This window comes from Lissotriton helveticus, chromosome 1_1 (genome assembly GCF_964261635.1).
Source record: "Lissotriton helveticus chromosome 1_1, aLisHel1.1, whole genome shotgun sequence".
Taxonomy (NCBI): Eukaryota; Metazoa; Chordata; class Amphibia; order Caudata; family Salamandridae; genus Lissotriton; species Lissotriton helveticus.
The window spans coordinates 53,829,597-53,844,624 of NC_136057.1; the positions used below are offsets into that span (position 1 = coordinate 53,829,597).

The following is a 15,028-nucleotide window of genomic DNA, read 5'->3' on the forward strand; positions in this document are numbered from 1 at the left end:
CGGTGATGGCACTCATGACATCCTGCAACGATAATTCTGTTGCGGCAGAAGCAGCCTTAGGATCGTCAGGCGAACGGCAAGCACTGCTGGGGGATCCCTTTAGTTGAGAATAGTGGTCCATAATGTTAGTCTGGGATGGGCCTCCACGGAGAGGTGTCTTGGTCTTGCATTTCTCCATCTCGTGTCTGGCGGCCATATTGGAATAGGGACCCCGGAGGGGTCCACGCGACCTGGTGAAAATGGCCGGGCGTGTTGTGGGCAAAAAGCAACGAAACTGGACCAAATGAACGCAAATGCCAACAATGTTGAAGACACGGTGATCAGATGAGATGGCAATCCGCAGTGTAGCGAAACAAAGCAGGATCAGGAGTCGATCTGAGCGGTGTTTCAGTCCATCTGCGCCGGGAGTAGGAAGCGAAACCGAAAGTTAGGCAGGGGCCGTCCAGGGGGAGAACCCACTTAGGCCGTTGTTGTTCAACTACTCCCCGGCCTGCAAATCAACTGAGCCCCCGGTCTCACCTCGGGGCGGGCCGTGAAAGTTACAGACGATGTAAAAGTGGACCCAAGAATCCGATTTCGATTTTTCAAAGAATGTTGAAGTCAGCCAAAGTTCGCCTTCAAAAGCCCATCTTCAAAGTCAGGATATAGTAAGGATAAATACGAAGGGCGGCGCGGGTCTCGGGAGCTCCTCGCTCACACGACCATCTTGTATGCTCGCGAAGCTCCTCCAACCCAGTACTTTTTTTAAAAACCGAAGCGGGAGCCCACCCTGCCAGTTCTGGCCCCCGCGTGAGGCCGCTGCCGAGAACACAGAGGATCTACAAGAGGGGCCGCCGCGCTGCCCTTCGGGGACCCGGATGCCAGGCAGAGCAGCCTGGTTGTGGGCGTGGCGCTCCGCAAGAACACGAAGCAGACGAGAGCCTACCCTGTGCTCCTGTAGAAAAAGGAGAAAGGAAGCAGACGGGAGCCTACCCCGCGCTCCTTGGACCAAAAGAAGGAAGAGACCGCCAGGTGAGGAGGGGCCCAGGGGTGGGAGAGAGACGATGCACATTGTTGGTGCCTGCCCCCACCCGCCAGAACCCAGAGAAAACTGCCGGTGCGCCCCCAGTGATTGAGGGGAAGCTGAATGCACCGCCTTGTTGATGCTGCTCAAGGCACATTGTCGGTGCTTGTGGCATTTTCTCAGCTGCGCTGCAGAAGAGGGCAGCTGCAACATTTTGGGCCCTTCTCCAGTCTAATCTCCAATAAGAGACCCGTGCTATTTCCCGTGTTGGCAAGATTTCATTACTGTTGCCCCGCGTGACAGTGGGCAACTGCAACATTTGGGTCCCAGGGCGGGAATCCTATGTGCACAGTGCCCATCCTCATTGCTTGTGGGGCATTGTTTTGGGCGCCAGAGGCACAGTGAGTGCCAGGACTGCCAGTGCATTCCCACAGCTGCCCTGCGAAGTGCAGGCAGCTGCAATGTTTGGGCCCATTTATTTTGTTAGAGTCCTAGTGGAGGACAGAGGGTGCCAGTGCCCATCTTTTTGGATTTCACAGCTGCCCAGCAAGTAGTGGGCAGCTGCCACGTTTAGGCCAGCATTCCTTTGGGGGCATTTCTGAGTGAGGTAGGAGTGAGATGCATTCCTCTGCCCTGACATTTGGGACATAGGGCATTTGAGCCCCTGAGAAGGCCAGTTGTCCAGGGGGACTAATAGGTTTGTAGGGTGCCAGACCCTAAGGTGATTAATGAGTATGAGGTCTATCCTAATGTGTTTATGCCTAATGAGATAGTGTAATGTGTGAATGCCCAAAGTGATGCAGACATAATGTGCTTATTACAGGTGATAATGCTGAGATCATCATGGTATCAGTAGTTACTGGTTATTTCATTACTTGTGGTTTACTTACCTGTACTGATGGTTATGACCAGGGCCTGATTGGCATGGTCCTGTATATAATCCCCTGTGAATATTGCCTAGTGCCAGTTGGCACAGTGTATATTATGTGATTATGCTTCTAATGTGTTTATGACAATACAAACGATATTTATTATATAACCTTGTGTGGAGTTCCTTTTGTGGTGTGCCTAGGGTGTTGCTGCTGTGTGTATGTGTGTTGCACAAACGCTTTACACATTGCCTCTGGGATAAGCCTGACTGCTCGTGCCAAGCTACCAAGGGGATGAGCAGGGGTTATCTTTGGCGTGTAACTCCCTTGCCCTGACTAGAGTGGTGGTCTCTGCCTGGCTTTGGCGCAAGCCTTAGCCAACAAGAGATCCCATTTCTAACATTGGTGATCAGCGTTGAGGATAGGATTTGCATTTGCGCAGTACCACAGCGACAACTGGTTGCACTACAATCCCTGCATTTAGATAATCACGTGTTTGGGGATTATTGTTTCCGAGTTGTATTTGATTTTTTCTCCTAAAAGTGTCATTTTTGAATTACGTACCCCTGTTGCAGCTCTTGCACCTAGGTCTCCTGTGTTGCATGTGTCTCTGAGCGTCCTGCCAAAATGGAGTCTGCCTTTAATTTCTATGGTCTGGTTAGATACAGTATGTGGGAGTTGGTGGGGTTCTGTGAGGAGAGAGACATAGCAGTGAATGGGTCAGACACCACGTCAAAACTTTGGGAAAACCGGATCCAATGGCAAAAGGACGAATGGGAACGTGAGAGCAATGAGGAGATTAGGACCCTGGCCGCACACTAAGAGGGTGGTGGGTCTGAGGGGGGCCCTGTGGAGTCTGAAGGGGAGGAAGAAAATGACAGCACAAGGACGCTAGTAGAAAGTGAGGACCCCATAGATAGGGAGTCTCTAGCTGGGTCCAGTGTCGGGGGCAGTGCCCCATCCCTTTCCCTATCCCCAGAGGAGTGGGTAGATAGGAAGGAAGAAATGGATCATCAGCTGGCTTTGGAGAAGCTCAGGTTAGAGCATGCCAAGGAGATAGCGCAGCTTAGGGTGGAGGAGAAAAAACTAGAGACTGAAAGGGTCTTAGCGCAGGAGAAGATGGCGGAGGCTGAGAGGGCCTTCACCAGGGAGAGATTAGCTCTGGAGGGTAGATTATCCCGAGGGCAGCTGTGGTTTTCTGGATTCACCAGTGAGGGTGGGATCCAGTGGTGGCAGCGATATGGAGTCCAGTGCAGGAAACCCCATTCCCAGTTCCCAAAGTATAGTACCTTGTTCCCAAGAAGAGGAGTACAGGTTGAAGTTCAGGGGCAGTAAGAAAACTGTCTCACCAGTCTTGGGGGGAGTTTGCGGATGAATGTTATGATGCACTGGTTGATTGGGCGACGGTTTACCCGGAACATGATTTTGAGGGACTGATCAATATAATTATCAAAGAGCACATGCTCAGACATTGTTTGCCGGGGTTGTGCCAACACCTGTTGGAGTGCGAGTCCTTTAATCCTTGGGAACTTGCACAGGAGGAAGACTTCTGGGTAAGGGCCCGAAGTTCTGCCAAGGCATTGGAGAGTTATTCCAAAAGTAGTGGCTTGCGTATCTTCCCGTCCTGTGTGGGGGAAGAGGTTCAGTGTAAACCCAGCTAGGTCCCAGTGTAGTGGGAGGGGTGTAGGGGCTCACATCCTGTCTCAGTGGAGTAGGAGTGAGTGTGGGACTGTGTGTCCCCAGGTGCCCGAAACCCAGTCTCAGGGCCTGGAGGGATCCCTAAGGGAACACCAGGTTGAGGACCTAGGCTGTACTAGGAAGCCATTTGAGGGGGATCTCCTAGTGTCAGGAGACCCTGGAGCGGCTGTAAACGGAGCTCCATTGGTTCTCGTGTCTGGCAGTCCCGCTCCAGTTGGGAGGGTGCAGAAGTCTGGATTGAGGGTTGAGAAAAGGATGTGTTCTCCAGTGGAAGAACCAGTGGGTCAGGGGCCAGTCAAAAGGGCTGAGTAACCGATGAATGGCAATGGTGACACCACTACTGTCCCGGGGGATCTTCACGTGCTGTCAGATGAACAGGGGTCGGGAGATCTGCGCCAGGCAGACTTTCACATGACACATGAGTCATGTGTTACCCTCATGGGGTTGAGGCTGTGTGCATCCCCAGAAGTCCTTGCGTACACAACAAGTGTTCAACCGCAGGGGTTGGTCCCTGGGTTGGGAGAACAGGTTCAGGATCTGCCTGACCTGGAGGGAGGGACATCTGTAACCAGTGTCCTGACCAGTTTGGCTTCCAGGGGTACCGCTTCAGGTGGGAGGGTGCAGAACTCTGGAAGGGGGTGCAGAGGGAGGGAGCCCTCACCTCTGACCCCGGTGCAACCTGAGGGTTTAGACCCTAGGTTGGGAGACCAGTTGCTGTAGAGAGTTCCTGAACTGGTGGGAGAGTTGTGTTTTAAGGGTACCTCTCAAAGGAGCAGAGTGCGGAACCCTAGCAGGAGAGGTATGGGGGGAAGAGCCTCGCCCATGACTTCTGGTCAGTCTGAGGGTGCGGGCCATAGGCTGGAGGATCAGTGGCTGTCCAGAACTGCCCTGATGAGGGGAAGAGTGGAGAATGGCTACTATGTGCCAGGGGTAACTACCCCCACTCTCTGGATGGGCAAGGACCAGTGGCATCTGGGTGGTCTAGGGCCTGGTCCTGGCCGCGGACTGCCTGGGAGTACCAGTGGGGTAGCCTAGTTATACAGCTATGGAGTACCAGTGGGGTAGCCTAGTTGGTCCTGAAAGCTTTTACAAAGGGTACCACATGGGTTCACAGTGGCGTAGAACAGGTTGGTGTCCTAAGGCTAACTGAAACAAATTCGATCCTTCATGAGTGACTTCCAAGGTATATCATCGGTAAGCACGTAAGCCCTGTAGAGATGAGATAAATGCCGGCGTAGAATGTAGAGTTCTGACGTACACGCAGTGTAATCAAGACGTGTTCAACTACTATCCATGTGTGGCTTGGTTATTGGCGAGTACTTGGGCTGGAAGGAAGCTATAACTGGTGACAAGATAAGGGAGACAAAGCACGTACACTGAAAGCGCTCTTCCAGAAAGTTTGCTGTGGGCCAGCACACTGCTCGTGCGTGCCACGTGTGCCTCAGTTTAAGTGCCGAATCGATGCTGGCACTGGTGGAGTCTCAGCGCAGTGCCAGCCTGCTTAAAATGTTTAAAGATAATGACAGCGATACTGAAAGTCTACATATCGCTGGACAGGAACTGAATGAAACAGCTTCTAATGGAATATATGGCGACATTACGCAAAGTAATACTATTATGCTATGCGGAGTAAGAAAACTAAAGGTGGACAAGGAAAGCACACAGAAATAGTTCAGTACACATTACACTGAAATTCACATGCTATGAAGCCGAGATTAACCAAGTGTTTGGGAAAAAATATTTAAGCACACAATCTACCAACGTTATCTGCTTTCATGTACTTGTAAAGTACAAAGATTTATCTCCTTCCCGAAACCATCAACAAATCATTGTCTCTCAACATGCTGGAGAGCAGTCCCAGAAAGAGGGCCGGGTTGGGTTTGCCGAGTTTCCCCAGACGAAGCGGCCCACCACCAAAGCTGCTGCATAAGGGGCCCAGAACAACTCCTTAGAAAGCCATAACATACACAGCTCCGATGGAGATCCAGGACGAGATCCAAGCTCCAAAAGTCATTGAGGCTGACCCCGAAGCCAGCACATCACGAGGCGCTAGAGAAACTCTGTCTGATCAAGTTCCACAGAAGGTGCCTGAGAGACCACTACTGTCCTCTAATGTATACACGGCTACTGCATTCTTAAAACCGCCAACTGCGTTTGATATTGCAAAAAAACAGAATATTGGCGATAGATGGATGGATAGAGACTTTTGAAGAGTTCATAGATGCAATAGATGAAAAGGAGTATAAAGTGCTCAACCACAAAGAAACCCCTGCAACTATCATGTTTGGAAGAGTCATGACAACCAAGCTTTCCAAATGGGAGGAGCTGGGTGTGACAGGGGATATATCTGCATTCATCTGCATGCTGATAGTCTTCTTGGGCTGGGGGAGAGGTGATTCACACTTTCATTTGAATGGGTTGTGTCCTGCCCTCACTCAAAGGGCTGATTTACCCCCTACAGATCGTCCGGAGCCAGGAATGGGCTGCAAGGGACTGTTGCACACTTCTGAGGGTTCATTTGAAAACACCCGTTCATCAAAGAAATTTTTGAGTATATGTACTGGAGCTCTGATCCCATGTTTTTAGACGCTGCTTGGGACTTGTAGACAGACACTGTTGGCTCTACAAACTGCTCATTGCCATGAGGACTGCTGTGCTGTCAGGAGCAACCACCATTACGACTAACTGCCTTGTTGTGTTGGCCTGCTGCTGCTGGGCTGCAGAAGGGACTGCCAATTTGCAACCTAACTGTATGTGCTGTCTGCTCCCTGCCACCTCATTTTGTGCCCCGAAGTGCTCTCCAAGGGCTTGTTTGCTTGCCCCCTGTTCTTTCGAGATCTCAGCGCCATCAAAGACCTTGTTGCCTCTTTTCTCCAAGACTTCTGCTGGGTGAGCCCATTTTACAAGGGCTAGCATGTTGCACAGTTGTACCGGTTGCAGGATCGCAGGGCACGGCATCTCTGGCGGGGATCGCTGTTAAACTGTACTGGGAGAGCCGGTTAAAAAAGCTAGCACTGGGCATGTGGTCTGGGAAAATAGAGGAGGGACTCACGATAACTGTGTGGCGGCCATTTTGGATTGGGAATCGGGTACCTAGGACACAGTGGCCATCTTGGAGTGGAGAAATAAGAGGTTGTGAAGTGGTAGTGGTGGTGACGTGAGTTACAGTGAAAAATTCAAAAATGTATTAACAATGTACATTCAAATTGGCAATTCAACTATTAGGAAATGGAGACAGATGATCGCATTGAGAGAGTATTTTCTATCCATAGATGGAGACAGAACATTTCTTTGACACAGTGATTTCTAACCAGACATATCGTGGGGATGTTTGCACATTCAGTTAGAGGAGTGTTGTCCAATCCTCAAGGCGGTTGAGTCCCATGCGGATACTGTTAGTCCTTAGTATCCAATGGAGCTCCTCCTTGTTTAGAAGTTGTGACACATCCGCACCACATGGTGGTGGTTTGATCTGTGTGATAATTGTCCAAGTCAAGTCTCTTTCATTGTGTGCCTTTTCCATAGAGTGTTCCACCTAGGGGGCGTTTTCCGTGTTGCATCTTATTCTGCTCCGGTGCTGCCCAATGTGAAGCTTTATTTTCTGGGTGGTTTGACCTATATATATTTTCATACATGGGCAAAAGATTGCATACACAACATTTGATGAATTACAATTAGTAAATTGTTTTCTTTCGAACTTGATTGAGTCAAATGAAAAGGTTTTGCCTTCAATAGTGGAGTCACAGGCTACACAGTTGCCACATTTCGTGTGGCCAGTTAGTGCGGGTAGTCCCCATACATCATTTAATGTAACTTTGGGTGTGGGTTGTGGGAGGGACGCTCGTACCAGGTGGTCTTTGATATTTTTGGCCCGTTTAAAAGCGAACATGGGGCGTTCTAATTGTAGTTCCCCTGCATTCAGTACTGGCCAGTGCTTCAGTATGCTGTTCCTTACAGAGTTTGAGGCTGGTGAGAAAGTAGTTACGCAAATGAGTCTGTCTTGGATCTTTTTGGGCTTGGGCTTCTAGCAAGTACCCTCTGTTCCTGAGTTTATTGCTGAGAATGTTAGCCTTCTTAAAATAATCTTCCTTAAAGTAACAATTCCTTCGGATACGCAGGAACTGAGAGTAAGGTTGGGAGTCTCTCAAGGCACGGGGATGATGGCTGTTGTAGGTTAACAGATTATTACGCTCAGTCGGTTTACGATGGAGAGTAGTGGTCAGGCGGCAATCTGTGTGTTTAATGTCAAGATCAAGGAATGGTATCGAGTCTTTACTCATGGAGAGCATGTATTTTAGCCCACCACTGTTGTTGAGCCAGTGTAGTAGGTGGATGAGATAATCTGTAGAATCTATCCATAGTAGAAAGATATCGTCTATGTATCGTTTCCACAGGGCTATGCCACTGTGGAAAGGATTCGAGGGGTCAGGATACATGATGTTTCGATGTGGTCCATGTGCAGAATGGCCAGGTTGGGAGCAAAAATAGCTCCCATAGAAGTTCCACGTACCTGGCCATAGAATTGTCCCTCAAAAAGAAAGAAATTCTTAGTTAAACACATTTCCAGTAGTTGCAAAATGAATAGTGAGGGGTTATTATGTGGGCGCGGTCGTGTATTCAGAACTTTTTCAATTACCCGAAGAGACTCAAATTGAGGGATGTTGGTATATAATGACTCCACATCCAGCGTGCACATGGTGCTGGGTGTGGGGTCAAACGGATGGTCCTCAATCATGTTTATCATGGACATGCTATCTTTTATGTAGCATTGGGTGTCCGGGACAAACTGTTTAATGAAGAAGTCAATGTAATGTCCGAGGGGCTCTAACACGGAGCCACACCCCGAGACAATCGGACGACCAGGTGGACTGTCGGAATTTTAATGAATCTTGGGGAGGCAGTAAATCACCTGTATTCTGGGGGCTCTTGTGTTATGGAATTCATGTTCCTTTTTGGATAGATATCCTGATTCGAGTGCCTCGTTAGTGACATCATGAATCATCTTTTGTATTTCCTCTGTCGGGTTGCTTGGAAGTTTACAGTAATGTTTGGTGTTCTTGAGCTGACGGAAGATTTCGTTCCGGTAGTTGTCTAGTTCTTGGATCACAATTCCACCCCCCTTGTCAGCCGCTTTAATAACAAGGGATGGGTTGTTTTTAAGAGATGCAAGGGCGTTTTTGTCATTCATGGAAATGTTATATGGAATGAATGATTTCTGTTTTTCCAGGGTGGTGAAGTCATTCAGAACCAGTTTCTCGAAGGTGGGAATTTCAGGGGGAATCATTCCTCCAGTGGGAGAAAATTTCGAGGGTGGTTTGAAGGGAGTGTTGGCATGCTTCAAGTGTGATGGGTTCAGAAGAAAAAAGCTGTGAAGCCTGATTTTTCTGAAAAATCTAAGTAGCTCGGTTTGGGTATCAAGGTAGTTCGGGCGAATGGTAGGAACAAATGAGAGTCCTTTGTTGAGCAGTGACATTTCACCACTGGACAGTGTGTGCTGGGTAAGATTGAAAATAGGGAGAAGTGCATTATCTTGTTCAGTTATATTACTGAGACTGACAGGTTCATTGGTTACCATCGGTAGTGTTGCCGACGGGTAAAGCGTTCGCCTGGGGGGTTGGGAGGGTTTGGCCATCTCTGTGGTTGTTTTCCTCTCCCGACTCCTAGAGGTTCGTGCTGGACTCTGCCTCGGCCTAAAAAATTCCTGTGGGAAGGGCCTGGGCTATCGCTCTGGTCAGATGAATCTACCGAGCTATCGGAGAGTCCCACAAAGTTTTGGCGTCGGTTGAACCGATCCCAGGGTCTTTGGTTCTGAGGTCCACTGTAGGAGCGGTTGATGTAATAGTCTTTACTGAGGTATGGATATGTTCTCTCTTGGGAGAAGCTTTTAATATCCTTTTGAACTTTTATAGTTTTTTTATTGAGTTCAAATTTATGGAAGTCCTCAATAGTTTTTCTGTATTTGTTCAAGAAGTTTTTTGGCCTCAGTGTTAGTGGTTTTATCCTTGAGTTGTTTCTCAAGTTCGCGTATTTCAGTAATTACTTTTTGTAGCTCTTCTGTGGCAATATCAATCCCCAGCAATGTTGTAAACGTATCTAGGACCCTAATTAAATATTTCCGATTCATGCCCTTATGTGGTTATAACAAATAATATCCTTATAAAGGCATAAGAATCATATCCATATTTAGCCATAGCCAATGCAGTCCAAATACGGCAAGGCTACTCCCATAGACTCCTAGAAAGTACAACACGTTCTATAAACAAACCAAGCCTCCAGCAGCCCGGGAATTCCCCCTGCTTTTGTTTTGATTTGTGCAAGAACTCCTGGAGTCCAGAAAGAACTGTAAGTTCTTAGTGACGTCTTATGTCCAACCTTACGTCAAACTCTGCACCTTTCAGGTATAAATATACCAGCATTTGCCTTAAGCAAACACACGGTGGTTTGGAGCAGAGCGGGTATCTACTTGCCCGACGCCCAGCTGATGCGAGTGCTGAAGGAAGCCGACCCTCCCATTTGACTCACTGAGAGAGGGGCTGTCTTTTCTCCTGCCGAGAAATTTAGCTCCAGTGTTTCCAGTCACCCTTGCGGGTTGCTGGGAGATCGAGTCCTGAGAAAGAGATACAAGACCTCCTTCATTCTATAAACAAGGTACGGAGCTGATTAGATCCTTAGAGAATTCTTGATGCAGATTCTTGGCAAAACTATCTTAACTTACTTACTCCTTCCCACGTATTAGGCTTAGGTCAGGTACACCGAGGTAGGCGTATTTTAGAAACACCAGTTGAGCACGTTTAGTCAACCTTTTATCATTGTATGTAATTTATGCATTTTATCCATTTTAAGTATCATATGGCTCAGAAACCATATCAATGCTTTTACAGTATTATTTCATAATACTCTTTTTACTGAACGCACTTTACTTTATGAAAAGTATTGCAATTGTGGCAATTCATTTCTCTTGCATGAGAAAGAAGACTGCTCAATAAATAACACCTTGTATTGAAAACGCCTGTCTCTCTATTTCTCTGCACTCTGGTGAAACTAAGCATGCACGATTGACTGAGTGAAATAGCTGTCTATTGTTTTCACACGATTCTGGAGATATACTCCTTATTCTGGAGGGAGCAAAGTTGTCATGTGTATGCGGTTGTCAGAAACTAATCCCTTCTTGTCTATTCAGGAAAGTTAACTCCTCCTGTTCACCCGAGAAAGTTTCTAGTGACCTCCGAGCTAGCTGGCATTCATAATTAAGTCTAACATATTCAATAGAGACCTAGTCGACCTCAGTCCTACGTCTAAACTATCGTTTATGTTATTCCAATGCGCAGAGCCTATTGGGAATATAGGAACTCCACTACAGCACCATCCAGTGCCGGGAGCATGTTGTGCTGATATAGCTGAAGCCGTTAAGGTATTTCAAGTTATCTGTGAAGACACCCAGAATATTGCGAACTTGCAGGCCAACTGGGATGGTATTAGCCTTTAGGTAATCTGTCCAGAGTTTTATCAGGAGAGATAGTCTTATTTCTTTTTTTATTATTTTTTTCAGTTCTTCAACCAGTGAGGTACATGGGTTCGTTTGGGGTATCTACTGAGTCTGTCAGAAGGGAGGGGCCCTCTAGGATTTTGTTAATATAGTCAAGAGTGTAAAGAGGTGGGTGGTCAGACATGCCTAGCCTAAGCAACAAGAAACGCAAGAGTGTGTGTGAAGGGCGGAAGGAGGGAACAAAAGGGTGGTGCTGGGAAAAACCCCTTGAGACAGGGGTGAGGATTCACAATCCCTTGCAATCGTGGGATTGCGCTACATATAGTTATGAGAAACAAGGGTCCCAAAGGTAGTACACTAGGGACCTTGGGCGTTAACTTATTACAAAAAACAGTGGACCCTAGTAGTTTGGGGGATCAAGGTAAGGATAGACACAAACTGAATAGTATATATTGCTCCCTTCTGCACAAGGTAAAACTTTGTGCATTACAGGACAGTGCACCATGGGCCTACAGTGCAGCGCTCTGACCAGGGGAGTGCCTTTGTGCATTCTAGGGAAGTGCTCCATATTTTACAAACCAGCATGTGGTGAGCGTTTTTTCTCCAGTGAGCACAGCGTTGTTTCCCCTGGAGGCATTACCATAGAAACAAACACGTCCTTGAGCCAGCGTGCTCACTGCAGCTGAATTGTATTGTGAACCTCACCCCCGGAGTCTGGCAAGATATCGCCATCGTCAGATGCCACCAAGAACAAACTAGTGTGGCCCCTCTGGTCGTGGTCCTGAAGACTTGTACTGCTCTGAGGTGGTACAGTGCAGAGTCTAAGGCTGCAGAGCTACTGGAGCTGCACAAAGCCTTCAAGGCAGGCCTTTCAACGGCACGTTGTTCTGTAACATTTGGCGGGCCTGCATTCTGAGGCAAATTCCAGCCGGCCTCGCCCTCTGGTTTTAACGTGTATACGGCACGAAGCTCACAACATCGGGTCCCACTCCCGAGACATGACAACATTTTTAGCAAGTTACAGATGCCCTGAGGACAGTGACCCTGCACCCACAAAGGTACTGTGAGGTGGGTTGGGTCCAGAAGAGTGGTAAAGCCGCCCTGCTCTCCTTCACAGCATTGTCTCTGCTCTGGAGATGACCTCAAGAATGGCGCAGGCCGTCCATAGAGGAGAACAGCTGTAAGACTCAAGCTCAGTTACTGTTTAGCGTTTAGTAGGTGCTCCTGCGCCCTAAGTTTGGTTTCTAAATGCAGTCACTTCAACCACGTTTACTACAGTTACCATATGACGTGTAATAGGAGCACAGGTTCGCTGTGACCTATGTTTTCATAGTAATGTGTGTTTTTCTCTGTCAAACCTGTCTTATTTGCACTAAGGGTGTGATTTAAGTCATTATGGTCTTGTTTGATGTACAATATAGAATCTATTTTTACTTAATCCTGCGTGGATTCCCTTTTGTGGTTTACTCACTGTGTTGCTGCGCGAGTGTGTTGCTCAAATGCTTTGCACATTGCCTCTTTAAACTAGCCTGACTGCTCTGCCCCAAGCTACCAGAGGGTGAGCGCAGGTTATCTTAGGTGTGTATCTGGCTTACCCTGACTAGAGTGGTGGATTCTGCCTGGCTTAGGTGCCTACCCTAGCCAACCAGAAACCCCATGTCGAACAGTGGTTCTTGTGAATCACTTGATTTCCCAGCATGCTCCTGCTGCAGGACCAGGTCAACACACTTTGTGTAGGAGGACTAGCCTCCATTTGTGTCTCAAAGGGAAGTGTGACTCTTCTTCTTAGAACATACATTGTTTTCTCTGCATTGTAACTGTTCACCTCTCCATATTATAACAATGCAGCTTTTTCAAGAAATATTTTCTTCATGCAATTTTCAATGTTTTTCTATTTTGCAGAACAACAATCACATCTAGAAAATATGAATGGGAAAGAAAGCCATAAAGGTTCCGGAGGCAAGATTAATTTTACTCAACATATCTACTTAAATAAACGTCACAGAATGCACAGGAGGGAGAGATGCTTTGCTTGTAATGTGTGTGACAAAGGATTTATCAATGAGACACTAAAAAGGACACACCAGCCTCAGGCCATATCCCTGCGAAACATGTAAAAAGTGTTATACTCAAAAGGCAACTTTTTTACAGCATCAAAGAACACACACTGGAGAGAGGCCGTATCACTGCACTGTGTGTTCCAAGCGCTTTGCTCAAAAGAAAGGCCTTGTACGGCATCAAAGCGTACACACAGGAGAGAGACCTCATCAAAGCGTACACTCAGGAGAGATGCCTCATCAAAGCGTACACACAGGAGAGATGCCTCATCACTGTACAGTGTGTTCCAAGCGCTTTTCTCAGAAGGCAACCCTTGTACGGCATCAACGCGTTCACACAGGAGAGAGACCTTATCACTGTACTGTATGTGCAAAGAGCTTCACTCAAAAGCAAATTCTCCATGAGCATCAACGCACACACACAGGAGAAAAGCATTATCATTGCACCATGTGTGAGAAGAGCTTCAATCAAAAGGCAAATCTACCTCGGCACCAAAGAAAACACACAGGGGAGAAACCTTATCATTGCACTGTGTGTTCAAAGTGCTTTTCTCGGAAGGCAACCCTTGTGTTGCATCAAAGAACACACACAGGAGAGAAGCCGTATCACTGCACTGTGTGTTCAAAGCGCTTTGCTTATAAGGGAAGCCTTGTAGAGCATCAACGCATACACACAGGAGAAAAGCCTTATCGCTGCACCTTGTGTGAGAAGAGCTTCAAGCGAAGGACAACTCTACTAAAGCACAAACTAATACACACCAGAGAGAGACCTCATCACTTCACCATGTGTGAGAAGAGCTTCAATCAAAAGGCAGATCTACTACAGCACCAAACAAAACACACCAGGGAGAAACCTTATCATTGCACTGTGTGTTCAAAGCGCTTTTCGCAAAAGGGAGGCCTCGTACGGCATCAAAGAGCACACACAGGAGAGTGGCCTTATCACTGCACTCTGTGTTCCAAGCGCTATGCTGATAAGGGATCCCTTGTACGGCATCAAATCGTACACACAGGAAAGAAGCTTTATCACTGCACTGAGTGTTCCCAGCGCTTTGCTTATAAGGGAACACACACAGGAGAAAAGCCTTTGCGCTGTACTGTGTGCGAGAAGAGCTTCAATCAAAAGGCAAATCTACAAACGCACCAACTAATCTAATTTCTTTATAAATGTGCTGAGCGTTTCTCACTGCTAGTTGATTCTATTGTACCAATCGAATATAGGATTCATTTACCACCTCTCTCATGCATTACATGAGGGCACAGCCTCAACGCTCTCACACTGCCTTACAAAACACACACTAAACTACTACTTACACGTCACAACAACTTTGAGCTCCCAGCTAGGGCTCTCAGCACAGCCCCCTATTTGCAGATGCCAAAGTCCTAACAAATCGAAGCCCGTAGCCCCTCTGCAGCGCACAGAGGTACTCGCCTCGTGGAACGGACTTGCTTCCGTCTTCAGCCCAGGTGCTGCTCACTCTTTGTGGTGCGTGATTAACGTTGGAGCTGCAGAAAGAAACGTGGGCTCTTTTCCCTTCCCATCATACCTTTTACCACATATGTTTAAGAGTTAGTAGTTGAACTGTGTTTATTGCAGATGTATGTAGACATCTTTTCCTAAATAAATCCTGCTGTATCTTTCATTTCAATGGGTTCGAGTCAGCATTCTGTTCATTTAAGGTCCCCTCCTATAGGGCGCACATTTCTTTTTTTGTCGCTCTGTAAGCTCTACAGCACTCAGGCTTCGGTAGTGAAGAGTGCTGCCGCAACCAACTGGAAAGCAGCGAACCCACCAAGCAGCTCCGTATCTATGTGTGCCGCCAGGTATAACTTGATTTACCTCTTGTAAGGAGTTAGTACTGTGTCCAGACTGATTTTTTAATTTATTTTTTTCATCCCAGCCCTTTTTTGCTTT

General features: G+C 47.4%; 1 protein-coding gene across 1 annotated transcript in view; it reads left to right on the top strand.

The window, feature by feature from the left end:
* Positions 1-14,737, top strand: part of LOC144822398 (uncharacterized) — a 60,289-nt gene extending 45,552 nt beyond the window's left edge. Inside the window, 2 exon segments of the mRNA XM_078679905.1 lie at positions 12,959-13,127; positions 13,129-14,737. Coding sequence (XP_078536031.1) covers positions 12,959-13,127; positions 13,129-14,269 — 1,310 coding nt within the window. The 3' untranslated portion in view covers positions 14,270-14,737.
* The last annotated feature ends 291 nt before the right edge of the window (positions 14,738-15,028 follow it).